A 23,390-nucleotide genomic window follows, 5' to 3' on the forward strand; every position below is an offset into this window, starting at 1 on the left:
GAGCCTGGTGAGTAGAGGCCCCGCCCACCCAGGGTACCCTCTCCGAGGACCTCTTGGGTTTCTCTTTCGGGGTCTCGCCGGGGCTCTGCTGTAAGAGACCTTGAGAGAGCGTACTTCGAGAGAGCGTAGGAAGGCGAAGAACAGTCAGGCTCGGACTGGACCTGGACGAGCAGAAACGACTAGAAAAAAGAAACTGCCGCAGCCCACATTTCGGCGATCAATCAACAACTCACACCTCGGCGCCGGCTCGTTGACCAACTGGACAGCAGGCTTGGTTGTGCCTCTGCACTCTCCTCCGCTGCCTCTCTCTTCCTCCCCCGCTGCTCTCTCTCTCTCCCTGCTATCCCTTCTCCCACGACTCTCTCTCGGCTGTGACGCCTCCCGCCGCGACATCGAGCAGGACCATGGGCAAGGGAGGAGAAGGAGCTCGCAAGTGAGGCTCTGGATGCCCTGCACGACTCCGTACCACGCCCTGACTCTGGCGCGTTCAATAGGTGCCCGTTCGATGGCGATGCCGCCAAGAAGGGTCTACCGTCGGGGATGTCCGCCGAGACGATCGCGACAGTCGACGCCACGGCCGGCGCGGTCGCTCCCTTCGCGCTCGACATCACCAAAGACTTTTACGGCGACATGATTGCGTCGCTGCCGTCCGTCGTCCTCACCGTCTTCAACCCGGCGCACAACGTTCCCATCTCGACGCACCAGCCCGAGGCGCTGGCGGCTTCAGTCTGCGCGTACGCCACCAACATCAAGGACCTGTCGCCGCTCCTCGTGCCTGGCGGCGCCGTCGACGCGATCAACCACCGGCACTGCGCGCTCAACATCCAGCCGGCCCACTACCTCCCCGTGCACGACCACCTGATGGGGTCCATTGCGCATGTGCTCGGCCCGAAGCTCGGGGACGCGCTCACGCCAGAGGTGGCTGGCGCGTGGAGCGAGGCCGTCCGCTTCCTGGCAAAGGCACGCGAAGCCACATGCCTCACTCCTCTCCCGCTGACCCCACCCCCTCCTCGGCTGCCACTCTCCCTCCCCGCCGCCTCTCTCTCCTTGCTGTCTCCTTCTCCCCGCCGTCTCTCCACGCTAGCGCCCGCACGAAGGCGGCAGCGCGGCCGCCTCCCGCCGCGAGGCCTGCCCGCCGCGACACCTGCCCCGCAGGTCTGCATCGACAAGGAGGAGGCGCTGTACGCCGAGTACGAGAAGCGGCCGGGCGGGTGGCGGGGGCTGAAAGACTTCACCGTCACCGAGATCGCCGACGTGGCGACAGGCATCAAGAGCTTCAAGCGCGAGAGTAGCCGAGAGGAGCCGAGAGTAGCCGAGAGGAGCCGAGAGTAGCCGAGAGGAGCCGAGAGGAGCCGAGAGGAGCCGAGAGGAGCCGAGAGGAGCCGAGAGGAGCCGAGAGGAGCCAGCATCAGGAGCGTCAAGCGTGATCCTCTTGAGTCAAGGCCGAGCCCGCTGAGCCGCTGTCAGATCCCGACACCGACCCTAACCCTGACCCTGACCCTAACCCTGACCCTAACCCTGATCCTGACCCTAACCCTGACCCTAACCCTGACCCTGACCCTGACCCTAACCCTGACCTCGGCCCTGACCCTCACCCTCACCCTCACCCTCACCCTCACCCTCACCCTAACCCTGACCCTGACCCCGGCCCTAACCCCGACTCTCTGGGCCCGACTCTGTCCAGGTTCGAGCCCGTGAACCCGCTCACTTCCGGCTTCGCCTTCGAGGCCGGCCAGTACCTCACCGTCAAGGTGCCCGAACCCACAGCGCGCGACAGCGCACCAGCCTTTCGCAGTGCGACACACCGGCCTTTCGCCGCCGCTGCGGGGCATCGCTAGGCGGCACTAGGCGGCGGCAGCTAGCAGCTCTGCAGCTCTGCACACGGCCTGCGCTGCTCCCGCAAAGGAGCGGATGCCTCCTCTGACTCCTCGAGCCGCGGCGCAGGTGGACCCGAACGGGGACGGCCTCACCGCGCCGCGCCACTACACGGCCACCTCGCCGCCTGGGGCAAAGTACCTGCAGTGCACGACCAAGAAGGCGCGGCACACGGCCCCCGCCGTCGCCCGCTCCTCTTCTTGCTACAGTAGCAGTGGTCGAAGTAGCAGTGTTAGCAGGCGCGGCCCCGCCTCCGCCCCCGCACTCCGAGGCCGCCTCCACTCACCCGCACGCGGCGCGAGGGGCTAGGTGGCGGGCGGCGTGGTCTCGACGTACATGCACGAGACGCTCAAGGCGAGACTACCGAGACGACCCGAGATCAGCCGAGATCAGCCGAGATCAGCCGAGATGGGCCGCGGTCTCGCCGAGACTAGACAGACAGGGCCAAGCGTGGCCCCTAGCAACGAAGGTCCCTCTCGGAGCCGTCTCGGAGCCGTCTCGGAGCCCTACCCCGTAGGTCGGTGACACCGTCAAGCTGACGCCTCCCTATGGCGTCTTCACCCTCGACGACGCGGCGCCGACCGCCGTCTTGCTCAGCGCCGGCGCCGATACTGCAGCCGCGATGCAGCCGAGATACCGCAGCCAAGCCGCAGCCGAGATCATGAAGCCGAGATGCGGCCGAGATAATGGAGCCGAGATACAGCCGAGTTGCAGCCGAGATGCAGCCGAGATGATGCCGCCGAGATGCAGCAGCCGAGATGCAGAAGCCCTGTGGCGCTGGCCCATTGCGGTCCCCTAGAACCGCGAATGATGTCGCGAAGCGAGGCGCGGCTCACGGCCGCCGGCTTGCTGGCTTGCGAGCAGGCATCGGCGTCACGCCGATGATCAACTTTGCGCGCGCGCTCGGTGGCAAGGTTCCGCTCGGTGTGCCCCTCCGACGGCCCATGATGAGGTGGTGGAGCACACGGTGTGAACCATGTCAGGTTGCGCTGGCGGTGCACGTCGACAAGTCGGCCAAGGCGCACGCGCTCAAGGGCGAGTTCGAGTCGCTCCTCGGCAAGAAGAAGCTTCTCTGCAAGTACACTGACGGGGGCAAGCGGCCGTCGGCGGCGTCGGTCGCCGCCGAGACGATCTCCAAGGCGGGTACAGAGCACGTCTTTTACATCTGCGGCCCTCCGGCATGGATGAGCGAGATGCAGGCGCGGAGAGGCGGCCCCTCCTCCTCCTCCGCCTCCCCTCCTCCGCCTCCCCTCCTCCTCCTCCTCCTCCTCCTCCTCCTCCTCCCCTCCTCCTCCTCCCCTCCTCCTCCTCCCCTCCTCCTCCCCTCCTCCTCCTCCTCCTCCTCCTCCTCCTCCCCTCCTCCTCCCCCCTCCTCCCCTCCTCCTCCTCCTCCCCTCCTCCTCTCCTCCTCCTCCTCCCCTCCCGCCTCGGGGCGAGAGGAGACGGCCTGTGCTCACGCCGCCGTGCGCTGTGGACATTTGGACAGGCGGAGCTGCTCAAGCTCGGCGCCAAGAAGGCGCTGTGCGACGTCCTCTCGTGCTGACAGCGTCGAGGCCGGCGAGGCTGACCCGCGATGGGCCGGTGCTAGGTCATGTGCGAGGTGTTTGGCTCGCAGCTCGCCACCAGCTGCCCTTTCGCCGCCTCGCCGCCCAAGGCCGGCCGCACAGCCAGACTCTGCCGCCATCGATCACCACTTTTGATTCGAGCCTCCGGCGAGCTGTTAGGCGGAAGATAACAGCCCTGGCGCCGCAATCGAGGGTATGCTCGCTCGCACGGTCGGGCCGTCGCTCGCCCGCACCTTCACGGAGGCGATGCCGAGCGGCGGAGGCGCAAAGGTTGCGGTGGGGGCGTGTGCGGTCGCCGCCGTCGCCGCCATCGCTTTCAAGGCCCTCCGCTAGGCTCGCGCGCGCGTTCTCTTTTTGCCGCCCGCCCGCTGAGTGGGGGCGGTCTCTTGTCTCGCCGTGTCGAGCCGTGCCTTCTGTCCAGTGCCTCCCATCTCCCGTCGACTTGAGCCTTGCGCGCTTCGTCTCGTTGTACACTCCAGGACGCCTCTGAGCTGGTGCGCCCCGATTCTCCCCTGCCGTCACGCGCAGTCGCATAGCGATTAGTATGCGTCGGGTTGGGCCCGTAGCGTCTGTTTTTGCCAAGGCTTGTGTGTGTGCGTCTGGGAGGGGGTGTACGGTTGGTCTTGTGTGTCTTTCTGCGTCCGGGTCTGGCGTCTGGCGAAAAGCGTCCAGCGAGGCACAGCGTCCCTCCGGAGCACGACATATCTTTTTTTTGATCTCCCAGTGAGATTTCGATAAAACCACACCGATATATTTCTAGCAAATTTGGGGTTTCGGCGACACCTTCGACTAAACCCCTTCGCCGCCCCGTTCGTGTCTTTCTTTCCCTTTTCTGTGTCACGAAATGACAAATGTCAAGTGAACACACTCTCACTCACGAAACTCAGGGTCTAAGGCGCGCGTGGGCCACCCCACGTTGTGTGCGTCTTAGTAGATAGTACTTAGAGTGGGGGGCGCTTGGCCGCGCTGGAGCGTTAGAGAGCTCTCTCGCGCATAGACGATAGAGCATAGAGGCGATTGAATGCCCGATAACGGCCCGACTTCCCTGTGTGGTGGGACCCCGTGTTGCGTGTCTGACTGCTGTCGTGCGATATCGGGGCTGTGCTTTTGTGTGAACAGGGACTGCGTGCCTGACTGTCACTTTGCGATTTCGAGGGTTCTGTACGTGAACAGTGAGCTCACACTAGAGGCCGTCATCGCATTCGCCTTCCTGGGACCCAGCGCCGACTTCTGACTGTCGTTGCTGTCGTGTCTCTCCCTTCTCGACTGTCTGTGCTTGTGCGTCTTGCGTCCGGGTTGTGTTTTTCTGTGAACGGGTCCCGGGGTTGTGCGTTTATGTGAACAGCGTCTCCTGTCTTTTGTGTGAACAGCGACTGGCCGGCGCTCTCGGCGGTCGAGTTTGCGGCGCACGCGCTGGACAGTAAGAGTGTCGATGCCATTCCACTCCTCCAGCGGCGGCGCGAGCCGCCAGCCGACCGCGGGTGGCGGCGGATTACCCTTCTGGTTTCTCCCGCAGGCGCCGCCAGCACCGCCGCCGTCATCCCAATGGCCTCCCCCGCCGTCACCCCCTCCCCCGCCGCCGCCCCCTCCCTCGGCGCTGCCTCCTCGTCCGCCACCACCTCCGAAACCACCGCCTCCTCGCCCGCCGCCACCCCCTCCCCCGCCGCCGCCCCCTCCCTCGCCGCTGCCTCCTCGTCCGCCACCACCTCCGAAACCACCGCCTTCTCGCCCGCCGCCACCGGTCGCTTCCTCCCCCGCCGCCACCGCCGTCTTCCCCGCCGCCGCTTCCTCCCCGCCGCCACCGCCGTCCCCCCCGCCGTCGCCTCGCCCCCCGCCGTCTCCTCGTCCATCGCCATCGCCTCTCATGGCTCCATCCGCGCCCTCGCCAGTGACCTTTGTCGCTAGTGCTCCAGGGGGCGTGCCGTCTCCTCGTCCGCCGCCTCCTCGTCCGCCATCTCCCCCGCCGCCGCCTCCTGGTCCGCCGCCGTCCCCACCGCCTCGCCCGCCCCCGCCGCGCCCGCCCCCGCCGCCTCGCACCCCGTACGCCGTCGTTGCGCTCATTGGTCTACCCGCCCTCCTCTTGCTGGGCGGCGTTGCCTACCTCTTCATTCGAGCCCTCCTTCGGAGAGAAGGCCCGACGCCCCTCACCTTCGCCTTCCCCGCCGGCCCGACGGGCCTCTCCCTCGCGAAAGACCCGGCCGGAGGCGGCGGGCTGGTCGTCGTGGCCCTCGCCAACCAGCCCGTGCCGCTGCTGTCGACCGTCGTGGCCCTCAACGGCGTGCCTTCGAAGGGGCTGCCTCTCCAGGTGGTGGCTCACATGGCGAGCTTTGGGCCGCTCGCGCTCACGGTGCGGCCTCCGAGCAGCGCTGCCGAGCAGGCCGGCGGGAGGGGTCGTGCGGCGGCAGCGGCGGAGGCGGTGGAGGCGGCATTAGGAGTGGGGGCGCCGGTGGCAGCAGCCGGGGCAATGGTGGTAGCGTTGGCAGCGGTGGCAGCGGTGGCAGCTGTGGCAGCTGGGGCGGCGGCTGTGGCAGTGGCGGGCGGTAAGGGCTGCAAGGCCGCCGCCGCCCACGCGCATGGCTGGCTGCGGAAGCGCCGCGCGACTACCTACGCACATATGGAGGAGGCGCCCGTCTCCTCGCCGATGCCGTCGGCGGTACACGCCGCCGACGCGCTGGAGAAGGGCATGGCGCCCGAGGAGGCGGCCGAGGCGGCGGAGGCTGCCGCCGACGCCGTGGAGAAGGCGCCCGACGGCGACCTGGTGGCGAGGGGGCGAGTCCCTGCTCGCGAGACACCGCCCACTCTTCCGCCGCTCGGGCCCCCGCTGGCGAGTCTGGAGGAGGAGTGGGCGGTGAAGGTGAGATCAGAGGCGGCCGCGGCGGGGGCGACGGCTGCGGCGGCGGTCGAGGAGTGGGCGGCGGCTCAAGAGGCGGCGGCTCAGAAGGCGGCGGAGGAGGCTGCTGCCGCCGAGTCGGCAACGGCGGCCGAGGCGGCGGCGACAAGGGCGAAGGAGAGGGCGGCGAAGCAGGCGGCGGCGGAGAAGGCGGCGGCGGAGAAGGCGGCGGCGGAGAAGGCGGCGGCGGAGAAGGCGGCGGCGGAGGCGGCGGTGGCGGGGATCGAAGCCTTGTACCCGCCGCCGCCTCGGCGAAAGTCGTTCTTTGAGCGCGCTCGGCAGGCGATCAAGCCACTCGAGCCGTCCAAGGCTGAGGGGCAGGAGGAGGTGGAGGAGTCTCCGGAGGAGAGGGCAGCTCGGCTCGCAGGTTCAGAGCACCGGTTCGAGGAGGTGGAGAGGGCTGCGGCGGCTGCGGCGAAGGCGGCGAAGGAGGCGGCGGAGGAGAGGGCAGCTCGGCTCGCAGGTTCAGAGCACCGGTTCGAGGAGGTGGAGAGGGCTGCGGCGGCCGCCTGCCGCCTTCGGAAGGCGGTGAAGGAGGCTGCTGCCGCCGAGCTGGCAAAGGCGGCCGAGGCGGCGGCGACAAGGGCGAAGGAGAGGGAGGAGGCGAACCAGGCGGCGGCGGAGAAGGCGGCGGCGGCGAAGGCGGCGGCGGCGGAGGCGGCGGCGGAGGCGGCGGCGGTGGCGGGGATCGAAGGCTTGTACGCGCCGCCGCCTCGGCGAAAGTCGTTCTTTGAGCGCGCTCGGCAGGCGATCGAGCCACTCGAGGCTGAGGGGCAGGAGGAGGTGGAGTCGTCGCCGGAGGCACTGAGGGCAGCCGCTGAGGCGGAAGCCAGGGCGGCCGCGCGTCGCCACTCTCGTTCGGCAGAGCAATATGGGACCGGCTCATGGGACTGACACGGAAGAGATCTCTCTCTCTGACACAGCAATATCACATATCAGGGGTCCGGGGGGCAGACTTCTCCCGGAATATACGTTGTATACGTGGTGAATAATGTATGTGTGTGTGAAGCTGTGCGCGCTTACGTTAGGCTCTTTATATATGGCATAGACGATAGAGCCGTATGGCTATGGGGTTGCGTGCGTGTACGCTCGTCGGCTTCTGAAAAGCTGCCCCCAAAACAGCACTCACGGTTCTCACGTGTCACGACTCAGCAGGCCGCCAGCGCCAGGCGTTATTTGACCATATATCGATTATCGTTCTCACATCTCAGCGCTGTGTTGCCGGCAAAGTACAAAGTGCAAAGAGAGAATCAGTCTCGGCCGGGGTTCGTTCGATGACGATATGTGTGTGGAACGCGATGATAGTCGGCTCCCACGCCCGCGTCGCGCACGTGGAACGGCTGCCACAGACTGAGCACAGAGTGTGCGATAATGTGATATGTGTGTGTGTATGTGCGCGTGCGTGTGACTGTGAGCGAGGTGTCAGTGTGTGTGAAGGGTCGACGGGTGTCCCCGCGCCCAGGCCTTTGCCGCACACCCCTTTTCGAGTGACTCTAAGTTCTCTAACCTTCTGATCTCAGCGGGCCAGCCTTGGCCTCGGCCCTCGGTAGGCGCCAGCTCGGATGTCTAACTCCGGGCTTATGACGCGCAGCGTCTCGGCGCAGCAGATACCTTCGCTCCCGCCGCCCCTCGCACTGTCCCCGCCCGCCGCGGCCTCGGCCAAGGCGGGAGCCGCCTCGCCCTCCGAGGCAAAGTAGTGGCAGTCGCGGCCTTTGCGGTCGTCGTATGGGGGCAGCTGCAGGTCGAGCACGGCGGTGTCTGCGAGTGCCTGTGGCGGTGGGGTGTGGCGGCGGCGGGCCAGGGGAGCGAGCGGGTGGGGAGAGGAAGCGGATAGGGGCGGGTCGGTGGGTTGAGGCGGAGTGTGCGTGTGTGTGTGTGCGTGCGTGCGTGCGCGCGTGCGTGTGCGTGCGTGCGCGCGCGCGTGTGTGTGTGTGCGTGTGTGTGTGTGTGTGTGTGTGTGTGTGTGTGCATGTGTGGGTGTGTGCGTGCGTGCCGGGCACCTCAAAGGAGTGAATGTTTGCAAAGTCTGGCCGCAGGGCAAAGGTGGGCGACTCTGGCGTGAGGATCGTCTCGCCTACGGGCAGGTTCCGAGAGGGTTCCGAGAAGTTTCCGAGAGGTGGCGACGGCGTGAGGATCGTCTCGCCGCGCAGCGTAGCCGGGTATGCGTCAGGAGGGGCTCTGCCGCGCTGCTGTTTGCGGCTCGCCTCTGGAGAGGGCGGAGAGACAGGGAGAGGGGTGAGTGCGCGCGCGAGGGGGTTGGGGGGGGAGGGAGGGAGGGAGGGAGAGGGGGAGGGAGGGAGGGAGGGAAGAGGAGGGAGGGCGGGAGGGAGGGAGGATGGCGATTTTGCGGTCTCGCCGTCGAGCTGAGCCCCAGTGGGAGCTGGAGGGAGCCAGTCGTAGCTCCGCATCGCGAGCGAGCCGTCAATCACGCGGCAGAAGACCGTCATCTCGGCTGCGGCGGTGTGCAGGCGAGGCGCAGTGAGGGAACAGCCGGCGGCGCAGCGGAAGGCGGATCTTGCGGCGGGGCAAAAAGGGCGCACGGTGGTCGTGCAGCGGCAGCCGGACGCCACGTGGGAAGAGGAACACCACCAGCTCGAACGCGTCCGACGCGTACACCGTCTGAGTGATGATGGTGCTGCCGGCGCTCACGCTGCCGGCTGCCGGTGCGGTGTCAGGAAGGCCGAGGTCAGCTGCGGCCACCGCGTCCATCAGCAGAGAGATCTCGCGTCGGCGCGCCTCGTCGAGGCCGGAGGCGCAGGCTGAGGCGGCCAACTCGCAGAGGTTCTGCACCCGCGTGGTGCGCATATACACACATATATATTTGCAAATGCCGCCCCTGTTTGCGAGAAAAAGCCCAGTCGGCTGGGGCCCCGAGAGCGATATGTCTTCTCCGCCTTGCGTTGTTTCATAACATCGAAGGCTCAAAAAAGACACATATGCCAGGGACTGGCGCGCACTGGCACTAACACAGGTACACAATGAAGAGTTTAAAAACAAGACAAGAAAGAACAGAGGAAAAGAAATCGTGGTGGGAAAAGGCTTAAGAAATACAACTCGAGTGGTAGAAGAGAAAAAATGAAACGTCTTACTTTCTCTCTCTTCTACCTCGATGTTCGTCTGCCGAAATGCTCGCACGATCCTGCCAAGCACACACGCCCCTGAGGGAGGGTGTAGAGGATGTAGAGTGTGAGCGCTGTAGAGTTGTAGAGATGTAGAGCGCTGTAGAGCTGTAGAGCTCTACATCCGCCGCGTGACGATGCGCCTGCGTTGTAGAGCGATGTAGAGCGCGATTTTGTTGAGCACTTGAGCACTGGATAGGGTCGATTCCGCATGGTACGGGAGGTACGGGACCCCTCGATCGTCTCGCCCTCCCTCACTGGTGTGTTCATTGGGGGGGGGTCATAACAAACACGGTACAGGATCGAGGTGCACGCTGCCAGAGCAGTGTCGTCCCCCCTCTCCCCGACGGCGATGGCGGTGTGACCGATCGAGCTACAAGAGGAGCTTGTTCAGCAGGATCCGGGATAGTCCGATGCACTACCTCACTGGGCCTGTGAGACCATCAACGACAGCACCCCGTCACCCCTCCGGATTTGTGTGGGGTCGAACCACTCCGCACCGGGATGGGCAAGCCCATTGTACGTGCATCTGGTTAATTGTCAAAATTCCTGTTGTGCAGGAGGGGAGGGGGCTCTGACGGAGTGCGAGGCGGGGGAGGGCAGGGAATGGGCGCGGGGGAGGGGGGGGGGGGCTCAGCCGTGCAAAAAGCATCAATTAATAATAGTAAGGAAGACATATTGCCCGGCCGTTCATGAATTCCGTCTCGATTTTGGTTTTTTCCCACAGACCACTCGGGCAACTTTTACGAAAGGCAAAGTTTTACTTGACCATTCGGGCAGATTCGATTGCATTTTACCGCCCGGGCAAACTCGATGAAACGGGCGGACGGAAAAACGCGTTTGCACGGCTCGCCGGAGCTATGCATGGAGCGGCCGGTGCGCCGCCGCAGCTCACCGATGGAGCCTGCGTCGCGGCTCAATCCACTGACGCAGCAGCACTGCGACACACTCTCCAAGCACGGCCTCTGGCGTTGCGATTGCACAGAGAGCGAGCAATAGGCGCCAAAAGCACAGATCTGTGTGCAGTGGATCTCCATGTCGGTCGCGCCCGGCGAGAGGACAACCGCGGGCCACGGATGCTCGCCTGGACGCGAGCCCATCGTGCGAGTTGCGGACCCGGAGGCGGCCGGCCCAGCTCACCCCCAGAGAGGCATGTCCAGGGTCAGGCATAAAAGGGGGGGTGTTTTCCGTCCGTCCATTGTATCACGATTTTGTTGTAGAGCTTGTTGTAGAGGCTCTACAGCCAAACCGCCGGGAAGGCAGTGACTCAAAGAGGCCGAGTCGCACTAATGGGGTGTCTCCGAGCTTACTGGAGCTCTGATGGACGGCCCTGACTATCCCTGACACACAGAGAGTCACTCTGACAGCACACAACGCCCTATGACTGCGTCATGACCAGCCTGCCATGCGTCGCCGGTGCCGGCATTCGTCGCAGTGCTCCTTTAGCAGGCGGTGGACTGTCGGCTGCGAGGACGGTCGCATTTGCGCGAGGCGAGGCGAGCATTCGGACGCGTTGCATGCGCCATGACTCGCGCCAGCGCGTGCGGGAGCTCCTGGCTGAGCGTTGAGTCCAGGCGAGTTGCGCTGGTCACTATCGCTACGCTGAGCCGAGCTGACGCGCCGAGGCGCCGGCCAGTCGCAGCCGTGAGGCATGCCATAGCAGCAGAGGCACCTCCCACCCATTGGGCGGGCAGACAGAAGGCCAGGGCAGCACTGGCAAGTGCAACGCGCCTCATGTCGGAGAGCGACCGTGCCTCGTTCGCCGCTTATGATGTAGAGTTTGTTGTAGAGATTTCACTCGGAGAAAAATCCGTTACGGAAAAGCATGCGCGACGCTGCCTCTTTGCGCCGCTCGCTCGCGGCGGCGGGAGACATGGCCGCCGATGCGGCTCGCACTCGCTCGGCGGGCCTCCGTCCCACAGCCGCCCGGGCGTGCCAGGGGGCAGCCTGGCGCTGCGCTGCTCGCACGCTGCACTGCACAAAGCTGTGACAACAAGGGGAGGCTCCTGAGCTTCAGCGTTGAGCAGTGCAGCTGCGGGCGCTCGTGGGCGGCTGTGCAGTGGTGAGAATGCCTGGTTGGAGGCGAGCTGGCGCTGCGCCAGGGTGCGCAGCATGCTCCCTTGCTCTGTCCTGAGGCATGCTGGTTGGCGCCCAGCACAATGCCCTGGATGCATTGCTCCACGCCGTGCTGGCTGGTGCGGTACTGCCAGTGCGCCGACTGGCGCGCAGGGTGCGCGTCGCCGCGCGTGGCGCGGGAGGCGCGAGAGGCGCGGCTGTCGGTCAACCCCGCGGCGCAGGCGCGCCGCGGAAGCTGCTCGACAGGCGACTTCATTGCGAACGCCGTCGCCGTTACTCCAACTTTCCTTTGCCGATCAAAAGCGCCCGTCCTTTGCTTTTTAGCCGCCGAAATTTAGCCCGCTGTTTTTCTTTATAGGCGCCTGCAACTTCCTAGCTGCGTATTCTTGTATTATCGTCGAGTAGTACAGGTACTCCGTGGGGGCAGTGTGTATTCTCGTAACATGCACGTATTCTCGTATCACTGGCTCCGAGTAGAAAAAGAAAGAAAACATGTGTTTACTAGCTCCGAGTAGAGGGGGCGTTCTGCTGCTAGGGGAAACCTGGAGCGCGGAGCTAACCCTCGGAGACCCGTGTTTACTTTAAGGCCCTTGCCCTGCGAACGCGCACCCCCGGGGCTAGGGCTCTCTAGCCCGTAACCCGATACCGATCATCCGGCCCGCTGGATGCGCTTCTCAGCTCACCGGCCCTGGATGTGAGGTTGCCGACTGCACTCCAAGTGCTCCAAGTACTCTCTCGTTGTAGAGCGCCTCTACATCGCTCTACAACGCAGGCGCATCGTCACGCGGCGGATGTAGAGCTCTACAGCTCTACAGCGCTCTACAGCTCTACAGCTCTACAGCGCTCTACACTCTACATCCTCTACACCCTCCCTCAGACACGCCCCATCCCGGCCGCCTAGGTGCCGCACTCCACTACGCACTAGCTGTGGGAGTACTGTGGGACTGTGGGTAGGCCACGGGGGGGCGTCCAGGAGGCTGCAGCCACCTGTGGTTGAGCTGGAAGCAGAGGTCCTCACAAGTGCAGAGGTCCTCACCTCGCCGGAGGACCTCGAGGCCTCCCGTACCAGAAAAAAGAATTACAGAACCGCGGCGTCGTCGCAGAAGGAAACACTTGACGGATGATGAGGTAGGAGAGAGAAAGCGGATACCAAACAAGAAACAAGAGCACAAACGTACTCTGAGCAGCAGGGACCCGAGGGACCATGTGGAAGACGGCTAGTGCTAGTCCCGCCCATCGGGAGGACGACCCCGGCTAGTCGCCGACCACACCCACAAAGAACCCTGCACAAAGATCGCACGGGAGGGGACCTGTTCCTTTTTACCCATCTCACAGTAGAGGTGTCCGTTTTTATTTATTTATCATTAAGTAAGGGTCAATCTGAGCCTGACTGTTCTTCTCCTACTGACTGCAAGAATTCACGGCTCTCACAGTGATTTGGGCTCAGCAATGCAGTGAGGAGTTCAGGCCTGGGCCCGAGCCCCTAGGGCGACAAGACATGCGCAGAGGGCGGTGAAGCGCGGTGAGGGGCCGAGGGTCGAAGACGAAGAGAACGAGGCTGAGAGTAATTCCGCAGAGCCCGAAGATTCGCAGCGATCCCGGATCGAGGGGGGTAGGCACGGGCTAACCACCCCAGAGGTGGGGCAGTGTGAGCGGAGGCCTGCGCTCGCGACCGGCTTTGAAGTAAAAATTCTCAATTCGGCTGAATTCGGGCGGTTAATCTCGGAGGGGGGGTGCATCCGCAAGAGCCACCCCGCAAGTCCGGGTCGTGTCCTGCCGCCGAGGCTGGCTCATGCTGCCGACTCAGGCAACGCATCCGGAGGAAGGAGGCAGTGGACAGAGCTCGCCCTTTCCGGAGGGCGACCGGCGCGTGCGTCAGCGGCGTCACCCTGCAGCTGAGCAGCATGAGAAGCGCGTGGCCGAGATGCGGAACCATGCAGCTGCCGTCCGGCTCGAGGAGTCCCTGGAGACCAAACAACGGGCGCCGCAGTGGCCCTCTGCTACCGATCCGCAGTCGCACAGCCCCGTGGTTCCCGAGGCCCTGGTCTCTGCGATGGTTGCGGAGGCCCATGCGGCGGCCAACGCCACAGGGGCCGCCGCCGAGGCGACCTCCAACAAGTTGGCACAGACGGTGGTGGGCGAGTTCATCGTAGCACTAGGCGTGGCCGAGCCGGGCACCCGCGTGAACGAGCTCCTCAATAGCATGCAGCAGCCCGAGATGAGGCGGCTGCACCAGCTACTGCTCTCGAGCCGCGCCGCCCTCTCACGGCTGGATGCCGCCGGAGGCATTGCAGGGTGGGCTGCCGCAGACAGAGACCTCATGGATGCGCGCCTGGGTGAGGTTGTAAGGCTCGTCGACCAGCGCACAAAGTCGCTGGGTGAGCCGCGGTTCCACCGGCCTGCCTGCATGCCCTCTCCCTGCGAACCGCTGCGACAGCGGGGCCCACCTCTCGTGCTGACATCCCTCGTGCTGGCCCCTCGCAGGCAAGCTTCGCGCTGCCCCCGAGCCTACCCCTCGCGAGCAGATGAGGCGGCAAAACGCAGTCCTCTCGCTGCCCGCGCTCTGGGAGAGCGCCGCCAAAGACATGGAGCGCGCCGCCAAAGAGATGGAGGCTCGCACGCACCTCGTTGCAGCGGGCTGGCTGGAGGGGTGCGCGAAAAGCCCAAAGGGCTGCGCGCTCGTTCCGTATCGCATGCGAGGCAACGACGGCCACTGCGACGTCTGCAAGGCGAGGCAGCCGGATGGTGCAGTCATGGCGTCGTGCCGCGCTGAGGATTATGACGTCTGCACCAAGTGTATTGGCCAGCTGTCGCGCGACGCGAGCCAGCGGGCAGCGCCCCCTCTGCATGTGGTTCAGGCGGCGCCACTGCACGGGTTTCAAGCGGCCGCCGGCCAGCTGCCTTTGGGCGGCCTGGCAACCCAGCCGCTAGAGGAGTTCTGGCGGGGCCGCTTTTATTATCCCGTGCCCCCGGAGATGATTGGGGCGATGGTCGAGGCGCTCGAGACCCACCCAACCGCGCGGGACAGCGACGGCTTGGAGACCGGGCTTCTCGCCTCGCCGTCCGAAGCGGCGCCGCCACCCCAAGAAGAGCTCGCAGAGGAGGAGGAGAGGCAGTCGTTACGGCGGGAGCTGCAGCAGCAGCAGCAGAAGAAAGCGGAGGCGGAGGCTAAGTTCGACGCGCTCATGGCGCGGGTTCCGCCGGAGGCACCGCTGCTACGCGCGAGGACGCAGACACAGCTCGACTCGCTCAGGAGCGACATGTCGCAGGCGGAGGAGCAGGCGAGCCGGCTGCGGCAGCGGATCGAGCAGCTTGAGCGGCAGCGGTGTGCCTCCTCCCTGGCTGAGCCGAACCTGCTCGACGAGCTGGTGGCGCGGCTCGATCTCGACCTCCGAAGCCGCGCCGAGCGCGATCGGCCTCCACGGTCGCCTTCTTTCCTCGACTGCCCTCCTGCCCCTCGAGGGTCCGATGCAGCCGCGCCACTCATTGACGGCCTGCCGAACGAGGTCTTACCCGCGCTGAAGGGCCTGGTCGGCGTGACCTTTGAGCGGAATAGCCACCCCTCCGCTGGCCCAGGCGGCGCGCTTTACGAGCGCTTCCTCAACCAATGCGCCGACGCTGCCGCCTCGGCCCTCGCCGGTGCCGGCACCAGCCCCGATGGCGCCGGCAGTGCCGCCATCGCCGCTCCTTTTACGGTCGAGGAGATGGAGTACACTTGGTGCTTCGGGGGCTTCTGGGACTCGTCGACGTACATCGATGGCAAGCTCTACTCGCCCGAATTCACGAGCGGCCAGTACAACTGGAGCGCCCCCCCTGTCTCGCCTTCAACCGCACATCACTCCTCTGGTGAGACCATCGCCCTGCCGCAGGCGTCTCCTGCTCTTCCCCGGAGGCAACAAGGCGCCCTACCTGGCGGCCTACCTCGACGTCCCCGACGCGGCGACGCTGCCGATGGGGTGGACGCGGGATGCGCACTTCACGCTCACAATCCACAACCAGAAGGAGCCGTCGCGCAACGTCGTCAAAGGCGCGCCCGCAGCCATTGTATCGCGGCGCTCCGGCGCCAGCAGCGACGGCCTCACCGCCCCGCGTGCGCTGCAGACGCCGACCACCAGTTCAGCGTGCGCGCTTGCGATTGGGGCTGGAAAGACGAGCTTGTGACGCTGGCGGAGCTCCGAGATGCGAGCTCTGGCTTTGTGGTAAACGGCGCGCTTAAGGTCTCGGTCAAGCTGCGCGCAAAGGTGTGGGCTTGGCCGAGGCCTCAGGACCCCCAGCCTCGGGGTGAGTGGCACGGGGACCCCACTCTCTTGCGTGCGCAAGCCGACGCCCTCCTCTGCGGCGAGGCCAAGAGCGGATTCGAGGTGCACTTGCTTCTCCACGGTAGGCCCGCCCGATGAGAGGAGCTCCGCGTTCGAAGTCGCGGAGAGAGCCCTGCTGGACTCTAGGCACGTTGCGCGAGAACTTTCCCTCCATCCTCTCGACCGGCCTCGACCCCGCGCGGCGGGGGCTGCACGGGCAGGCGCTCGGCCGCGGCGACTACTTTGCGCGCAACGCCTCGTACTCGATCAGATATTGCGACTCCGGCTCGAACCCGCGCGCGCCGCTTGGCTCGCTGCTTGGCGCGCCGCTGAGTTCGGCGTCAGCGGCGCCGGAGCACACACGCGACGGGCAGATGCTGGTCTTCGCCGTGCTCCTCTCGCCACGCGAACTGGGGACCCTCGCGACAAAGGGCATCTGCTGCGTCAAGGGCACGGCGTGCAGCCTGCCGCTCGGAGTCCTCTCCTGGGCCGACCACCGGTTCGGTGACTCAGACCTGCGGGGGCCACGACGGCGGCAGATCGCCAGCGGCATGGGCTTTGGGATGCAGCCGGCGCCCGCACCAGTGCTTGGCGGCCCTGGATGGGCGCAGCATCCCTCGCTCGGAATGCCTCCGATGCCTCAGGTGCCTCCACCGCCTCCGCCGCCTCCGCCGCCTCCGCCGGCCACGAATCCGTTCCTCGCCGCAACCTTCCCGCTCGGGGCGAGGCCAGCCGCACCGCCGTCGCAGCCGAGGCCGCCTCCCACCCCTGAGGCGCAGCGTGCGGTCATGAAGGAGCTGGCGAGGCTACGGCGCGACGTCGAGGCTGCGCGGCGCACGTGCGTCGCCAGCGCCACCACCGCCGCTACCCAGCTCGCGCCGGAGACCACCGGCCCCACGGCGGGGCAGGGTCCGCTGGACTCGCGGCTGGAGAGGATCTGCGTCGAGGTCGCGCGCTCCCGCGGCATCACGGTTCGCGAGGTGCCCCTTGTCCGCAAGGCAAACTTAGCGATGAAGGCGCTCGGGCTCCCCTGCGACAGCTTGCTGGCAGACAGCTTGAGCCTTTCCACCAAGATCGAGCTGATGGAGGGCCACCTCTTTTACCACGTCGCCCGGTCAAGCTCTCCGCCGACGGCGGCTGCGCAAGAGGCGGCGAGCGCGCCGTCGCCGGCCCCCAAAGCGGCGGTGGTGGAGGCGGAGGGGGTGGTCGACGTTGCGGTGGATGAGTCGGACCTCATGACTTGGACCGTCCAGATGGCAATGCCTCGGGACTCGCCTCTCGGCGCAGACCTCGCCTCCTACGCCGCGGCCGTCAAGGGGGGCGGCGGTAGCCTCGCCGCCACCGCCCCCCTCGCCGCCACCGACGCGCCCGCCACCGTGACGCTCGAGGTCGAGATGCCGCCCAACTTCCCCGCGGCGCCGCCCTTTGTGCGGGTGGTCGCGCCGCGCTTCGCCTTCCACACGGGCCACGTCACTGTCGGCGGCTCGGTCTGCATGGAGCTGCTCACATCGGCGGGGTGGCGCCCCGAGTACACCCTGCGCAGCGTGCTCGTGCAGGTGCGCGCCGCGATGATTGCGGGTGGCGGTCGGCTGGACCCGCGCCGGCCGCAGGTGCCATACTCGAAGGACGAGGCGCGGCGGGCCTTTTGGCGGGTGGCGCAGCAGCACGGCTGGGAGCGGCCCGGCTCAGGGCATTGAGGGGTGTGCGGAGGTGCGGGGTGCTGCGCCGGCGAGTCAAGCGCCTCGATGGCTGTAAAGCACCATCGGGCTGTAGCGCGCTCGCCGTATTGTCGCGGGGAGGTATCCTCGGGGGGGGGTGATGAGCAGGAGGTGGTTCGCTCGCGCCGCGGATTGCGTTTCTACCTAGGGATCTTGTGTTGCGAGCGGCCTTGATGTGAATGTACTGGTATGTCTATGTCTATGTGCGGTTTTGTTGTCTCTCGTGGAAGTTGTCTCGTTGTGTGCGGTGTGCCCCCAGGTCGGGCGTTGTGGATATCGAGGGTGGCACCATATAAAGAAGAAAAACGCCACACAGATATCGCAAATTCTTTTATTTGCCAGCTTCGAGCTTGCGCGCCCGCCACCGCCAGCCCCGTGCGCGTGCCTAGTGAGTAGTGTTGTGAGACGGAGTGGCAGACGCACAGGGTCGCGCCGCCAAGAGCTCTAAAAAAGAATTCAACCCACGCTCCGGATGTGTGGCATGTGTGGCAGCCAGCTGAGTGTGTCTTATGAGCTTGTGTGTCTGTGTGTCGCTCCAGCGTGTTCGAGATCCGGTGGAAATCCCTCGACTGCTCACTGCCCCGGCGCCCACGTCTCGATCTTCTTCGGCAGCAGCTGGTTGGAAAGCTCCTCCCCGTGGCCTAGGCAGCCGTGGAAGCCCATGCCCCAGGTAAAGACGTCGCCGTCGGCGGTGATGGCGATGCTGTGGCTCTGTCCAGCTGACACAGCGACCACCCGCCGCCCCGAAAAAGCCTCCGTCTTCTTGGGCAGCAGCTGGTCCTGCGTGTCTCCGTGGCCCAACCGGGCAGTAGATCCACCGCCGCAGCTCCAGGCAGCGCCGTCGGCGGTGAAGGCGAGGCTGTGGTATGCTCCAGCCGACACAGCGACGACGCGCTGGGTAGCAAAGGCCTCGATCTTCTTGGGCAGCAGCTGCCGCTGATAGTCGCCGTGGCCCAACCGGCCGTCGTCTCCACGGCCCCAGCTCCAAACACCGCCGTCGGCGGTGAGGGCGAGGCTGTGGTCGCGTCCCGCCGACACAGAGGCGACGCGCTGGCCTGTCATGGCCGCGACTTTCTTCGGCAGCGGCCGCTCCTGCTCGTCGCCGTGGCCCAACCGGCCGTCGCCTCCATAGCCCCAGCTCCAGACGGCGCCGTCGGCGGTGATGGCGACGCTATGGTGCACTCCAGCCGCGACAGCGACGACGCGCTGGCCAGCAAAGGCCTCGACCTTCTTCGGCAGCAGCTGGCTTTGCCGGTCTCCGTGGCCCAGCTTGCCAAAGCTTCCATAGCCCCAGCTCCAGACGGCGCCGTCGGCGGTGAGGGCGAGGTTGTGCACGGATCCAGCCGTCACGGCGACGACACGCTGGCCAGCAAAGGCCTCGATCTTCTTCGGCAGCAGCTGGCGCTGCCTGTCGCCGTGGCCCAACCCGCCAAAGCCTCCATAGCCCCAGCTCCACACGCCGCCGTCGGCGGCGAGGGCAAGGTTGTGGCAATCTCCAGCCGACACGCGCACGGCGCGCTCGCCTCCCAGCGGAGAAGGGAGGCGGGTCGTCGTGTTGAGCCGCGTCACGCCCTCGCCGTGGCCAAGGAGGCCTGGATAGCCTGCCTCACTGCCGCAAGAAGAGAGCCGCCCCTCGCCGTCGATGAAGATGCTGTGATAACTGCCTGCTGCCACCCTCGCCGGCGGGTTGGACTCGCGCAGCAGCGCCGCGAAGCACAGCCACCGCACGGCGCAGCCCTCGCCCTCTGGCTGCGCCGGCAGCTCGTAGCCGCGCTCTTGCGCCCACAAGCGGATGCCCTCGACAGCGAGCGAGGCGTGGAAGACCAGCGAGACGGCCGCGACGCGAGCGATGTCGGCGGGGTCGCAGCGAGAGAAGGCGCGCACGAGGAGGTCGGTGGGGAGGTCGAGGAGGCGGGCGGGCGGCGGCGTGTCTGATTCGGGCGCGGGTGGCGCTGGCGCGGCGCACGATTTTTTATTTTCACAAATGATCCTCTTCCCTGCAACCCTTGATGGGTTACCCTTGATGACAGCTCCATACACATAACATCGTATATGTAACACATCTGAGCGAAAAGAAGGAAACCGGGTGCCTCGAACGCGAGTTTCTCGAAAACGCGAAGAGACGGCGCGGCTCGCGCGGCTCCGGCTGGCGGTGGGTTACCACTACGAGCGTCAGGCGGCGCAGCGCGGTGGCTTCACGACGGGCCGCCGTACGCCAAGAGTAGCACAGTCTTGTGCTGGTGTGTTGCAATGGTGCCTCTGCACGCCGTCGACGCCCCCAAGGCTGAAGCCGACGCCCTCTCCGACAGCCTCGAGTGCGTCTCGCTCGACGCGCCGGCTGTCGTCGACATGCCGCTCGAGCTGCTCGACCTCATCGTCCTGGCGGGCGGCTGGCGCGGCTGGTTCACGTGGAGAGCGGTCAGCCGGCGATGGTCGGAGCTCCCGGAGCCCTTCCGCCGGCACGTGTGCGTCGTGCCGGACGATCAGGAGACCATCGTGCGCGGCATCAGCAACGCTCCCGCCAACGAGGGCTGCGGTGGGCCGCTGGTGCTCGTGCGGCCCGGTACCTACGCGGAGAGCGTGCGCGTGCTCCGTGACGTGACGCTCGTGGGCCTGGGCGAGGTGGTCGTGCGCGCGCCAGGATGGGAGAGCGCGCTCGTCTGGGGCGGCTACACGGTGCGCGGCGTCAAGTTGTTCGACCAGTTTGATCTGCAGTCGTCCAACGCGGGCGCTGGGGCACGCGTGCACAACCTGACGCTGTGCCAGCGCAACCAATCTCAGGCGACGGCCGTCTACTGCACGTGGGGCACACCACTGTTGACTCACTGCCGCATCGGGGGCACCGTTCACGTCGCTGGACGAGGCGCGGCACCGACCGTGCGCCATTGCTCGATTGAGGGGTCGCGAGGCGCCGGCTTGCGAGTCGTCGATCACGCCGGCGGCCGGTACGAGCACCTGCGCATCTCCGGCAGCCGGACCGCCGCGGCGCACGTCTCGCTCAATGCGCGCCTCGACGCCTTTGATCACAACACGTTCGTTGGCAACGGCGTCGATGGCGTCGTGCGCGGCGACGGCGCGTGGGGCGCGAGCCTCGACACGCCCGACGCCGAGGCAGCAGACGGGTCCGACTCGGACGACGAGGTGCTGTACGGCGATGCCGATTTCGAGTAGCTGCGGGCCGGGCAGCTGGGGCCGGGGGGGAGCCGTCAGCGCCAGAGCCGCCGCCGAGCGGCACCGCGCCGCCGCCCGGCTCCTCCGAGACTTTGGACGTGGGCGGCTGGCAGGTCGTAATGACCGACGGGCACGCGGTGCTGCCCGAAGGCATGACGCACCTGCCGGACCGGGCGTTCCGCAACCGAACCTCTCTCGTCTCGGTCGCCTTCCCGCGCAGCCTTGCCTCGATCGGCAGCGGCGCCTTCGAACGCTGCTCCTCCCTCTCCACCATCGACCTCCCTGCCAGCCTCGTCGCCATCAACAACTACGCCTTCCGCGGCTGCTCCGCCCTCTCCTCCGTCACCCTCCCCGCCGGCCTCACCTCCATCGACGGCGCCTTCTATGGCTGCTCTTCCCTCGCCCGCATCACCCTACCCGCCGGCCTCACCTCCATCGGCGACGACGCCTTTCGCGGCTGCGCCTCGCTCGCCTCCGTCACCGTGCCAACCACCGCCACTGTCGGCTACGAGGCTTTCGAACCTGAGACCTCCGCCTCCCGCCCGGACGGCGCGGCGCGCCAGCGTGACCGCGACGAGTTCGAGGGCGACCTTGCGCTGGCGACTGCTCGCGGTTCAGACTGACATCAGGCGTGACTGAAATTGCTGCGGCTGGCTCCTCTAAGCTCTATCTAGTGCCTGTGTGAGAGAGTCTCATCAGAGACGCATCGGCCGACGCGTTGGGCAACGTGTGTCCCGCTTCTGGCTTCGTGTTGTGCACGTGTCATGTGCTAGTTGCTAGAGGTAGAGCTGCCCAAGTGAGGGGCGGTGGTCCCTGGCTGCGGGGTGTGCTCGTGGTCGTGCGAGGTGGCGCCCCACACGCACCACAGTCCACACGCTACCCCAAAGGCAACGAATAACTCCATCTCGCCGATCTTACCGCGACACATACTGACGTACGTTTGCGGTATAATTGGGTACGTATGTCTGTCTGGGGACTCTGGACGACTCTCTGCCAAGATGGAGTGCAGTGAGACCCCCCCCCTCCCCCCACACCCACCATGCCCACAAACCCCATCTCCAGCGCAACTCTCCAGCGCCGGGAGTCGGAGATCAGAGGGTCTGCACCGGACGGCGTCTCTAGTAGTACGCGGTGGTGGTGGGCATGCCGCCGCCCCCGCCGCCGAACCGCGGCTGGTATGTCATCGCTGTCCCTCCGCCGCTGAAGGCGTCGCTGCGCACTCCGCCGTAGCCGCCGCCGCCGCGCGCCTCGAACTCGTCGCCGCCGCCACAGACGAAGCAGCACGCCTGCTCGCGGCCAGCAGCGGCTGTGAGCGGCGCAAGGCCGACCAACCACCCCCCGCCCTCCCCCCAGCCACATCTCGACTCTGCACCTCTTGCTCTGCACCTCTTACTCTGCACCTCTTGCTCTGCACCTCCGGCTGCATCTCTGCTCTGCACCTCTTGCTCTGCACCTCCGGCTGCATCTCTGCTCTGCACCTCTTGCTCTGCACCTCCGGCTGCATCTCTGCTCTGCACCTCTTGCTCTGCATCTCCGCTCTGCATCTCTGCTCCGCATCTCTTGCGTCCTCTCGCGGCGGGGAGGCGCGCCAGCAGCGCCAGGCCGACCAGCGCCCAGCCGAGGGTGCTGATCCAGCTCGTCTTTCCGCCGCCCGCCTACGAGGCCAGACTCGGCGGCACTCAGAGTGTGTATGGGCCGGGCGAGCCACGCGCGGCGGCCTCGGCCGGCGCCTCGGTTGCGGCGGGGGCGAAGGAGACGTAGATGGAGGGGGCGGAGTCGAAGGAGGCCGTCTTCGCGTCTGCTGCGAAGAGGGTGGCGTTGTACACCACGAGCCGGAGGGGCCACGCCGAGCTCGCCTGCTGCAGCGCCCGCCGCCCGCCCTTCGGAGCCGCGGGCGCCTGGAAGGTGAGGGTGAGGTCGTACCGGTCCTGGGCCGCATCCACCTTGACGGTCTCGGAGCGAGGGACGGCGGCGGCGTTCGGGCCGTGGCTCGGACCGCTGACGCCGCCGTACGCGTAGTTGTGGGAGTAGTGGTGGTGGTGCGAGTGGGAGATGAGGGAGAGCGTCATGCCTATAGTCGTACGTCCCCTACCCTACCCCCACGGTACCGAACCCTCGAGATGAGGGAGAGCGGCATGCCCATCATCATCGCGTGCGAGAAGGCGTTGTAGTGATAGACCTGCGGGCGAGGGGAGGCGGGGGAGAGGGGTGTCTGGCCGAGGTGTGCACGGGCGAGATCTGGCCGAAGTACGCAGGCGGGAGATGCTCGGGAGATGTTCGGGAGATAGCCGAGAGAGTGGCAGACTAGCAAGAGGGGGCGGGCGGGGCGTCCAGCTGGCTGGAGAGTGCGTGGCAGAATATGGGGAGATATGGGGGAGATATGGGGGAGATGTGGGGGAGATGTGGGGAGGTGTGGGGAGGTGTGGGGAGGTGTGGGGAGATGTGGGGAGATGTGGGGAGATGTGGGGGAGATGTGGGGAGATGTGGGGAGATGTGTTTGGTCACCGGCCCGCCGACGTAGAAGGGCATGCCGCCGTAGTAGTAGAAGTGGGTGGGCGAGTAGTAGTAGGGCGAGGCGACGCCGTACGAGTAGACTGGCGTGCGGCCTGCGGGGAGGGGTCAGGGACGTCTCAGGGACGTGGCATGGAGGTGTCATGGAGGTGTCATGCGCCCGGCGA

General features: G+C 66.3%; 5 protein-coding genes across 5 annotated transcripts; 4 read left to right on the forward strand and 1 right to left on the reverse strand.

The window, feature by feature from the left end:
• Positions 1-243: 243 nt before the first annotated feature.
• Positions 244-4,174, forward strand: EMIHUDRAFT_435200 (putative nitric oxide dioxygenase). The gene is made up of 14 exons (XM_005778172.1): positions 244-269; positions 401-433; positions 495-960; positions 1,156-1,280; positions 1,685-1,751; positions 1,945-2,037; positions 2,185-2,229; positions 2,393-2,477; positions 2,740-2,789; positions 2,859-3,074; positions 3,362-3,391; positions 3,464-3,529; positions 3,600-4,073; positions 4,151-4,174. Exons 2-13 carry the CDS (start codon positions 405-407, stop codon positions 3,771-3,773), a joined length of 1,446 nt encoding a protein of 481 aa, XP_005778229.1. The 5' UTR covers positions 244-269; positions 401-404; the 3' UTR covers positions 3,774-4,073; positions 4,151-4,174.
• Positions 4,175-7,846: 3,672 nt separating this feature from the next.
• Positions 7,847-9,135, reverse strand: EMIHUDRAFT_100725 (hypothetical protein; the record flags this gene model as incomplete). The annotated part of the gene is made up of 3 exons (XM_005778173.1): positions 7,847-8,098; positions 8,331-8,404; positions 8,871-9,135. 3 exons carry the CDS (start codon positions 9,133-9,135, stop codon positions 7,847-7,849), a joined length of 591 nt encoding a protein of 196 aa, XP_005778230.1.
• Positions 9,136-14,739: 5,604 nt separating this feature from the next.
• EMIHUDRAFT_435201 (ubiquitin carboxyl-terminal hydrolase) lies at positions 14,740-15,771 on the forward strand (the record flags this gene model as incomplete). The annotated part of the gene is made up of 3 exons (XM_005778174.1): positions 14,740-15,327; positions 15,395-15,552; positions 15,627-15,771. Coding segments are annotated over exons 1-3 (843 nt in total), but the record flags the coding sequence as incomplete, so codon positions are not given.
• Positions 15,772-16,536: 765 nt separating this feature from the next.
• On the forward strand, positions 16,537-17,833 carry EMIHUDRAFT_354118 (hypothetical protein). The gene has a single exon (XM_005778175.1). The coding sequence runs from the start codon at positions 16,612-16,614 to the stop codon at positions 17,518-17,520; it is 909 nt and encodes a 302-aa protein (XP_005778232.1). The 5' UTR covers positions 16,537-16,611; the 3' UTR covers positions 17,521-17,833.
• Positions 17,834-19,791: 1,958 nt separating this feature from the next.
• On the forward strand, positions 19,792-20,712 carry EMIHUDRAFT_205951 (hypothetical protein; the record flags this gene model as incomplete). The annotated part of the gene is made up of 1 exon (XM_005778176.1): positions 19,792-20,712. One exon carries the CDS (start codon positions 19,792-19,794, stop codon positions 20,710-20,712), a length of 921 nt encoding a protein of 306 aa, XP_005778233.1.
• Positions 20,713-23,390: the final 2,678 nt, after the last annotated feature.

This window comes from Emiliania huxleyi (genome assembly GCF_000372725.1).
Source record: "Emiliania huxleyi CCMP1516 unplaced genomic scaffold EMIHUscaffold_25, whole genome shotgun sequence".
Taxonomy (NCBI): Eukaryota; Haptophyta; order Isochrysidales; family Noelaerhabdaceae; genus Emiliania; species Emiliania huxleyi.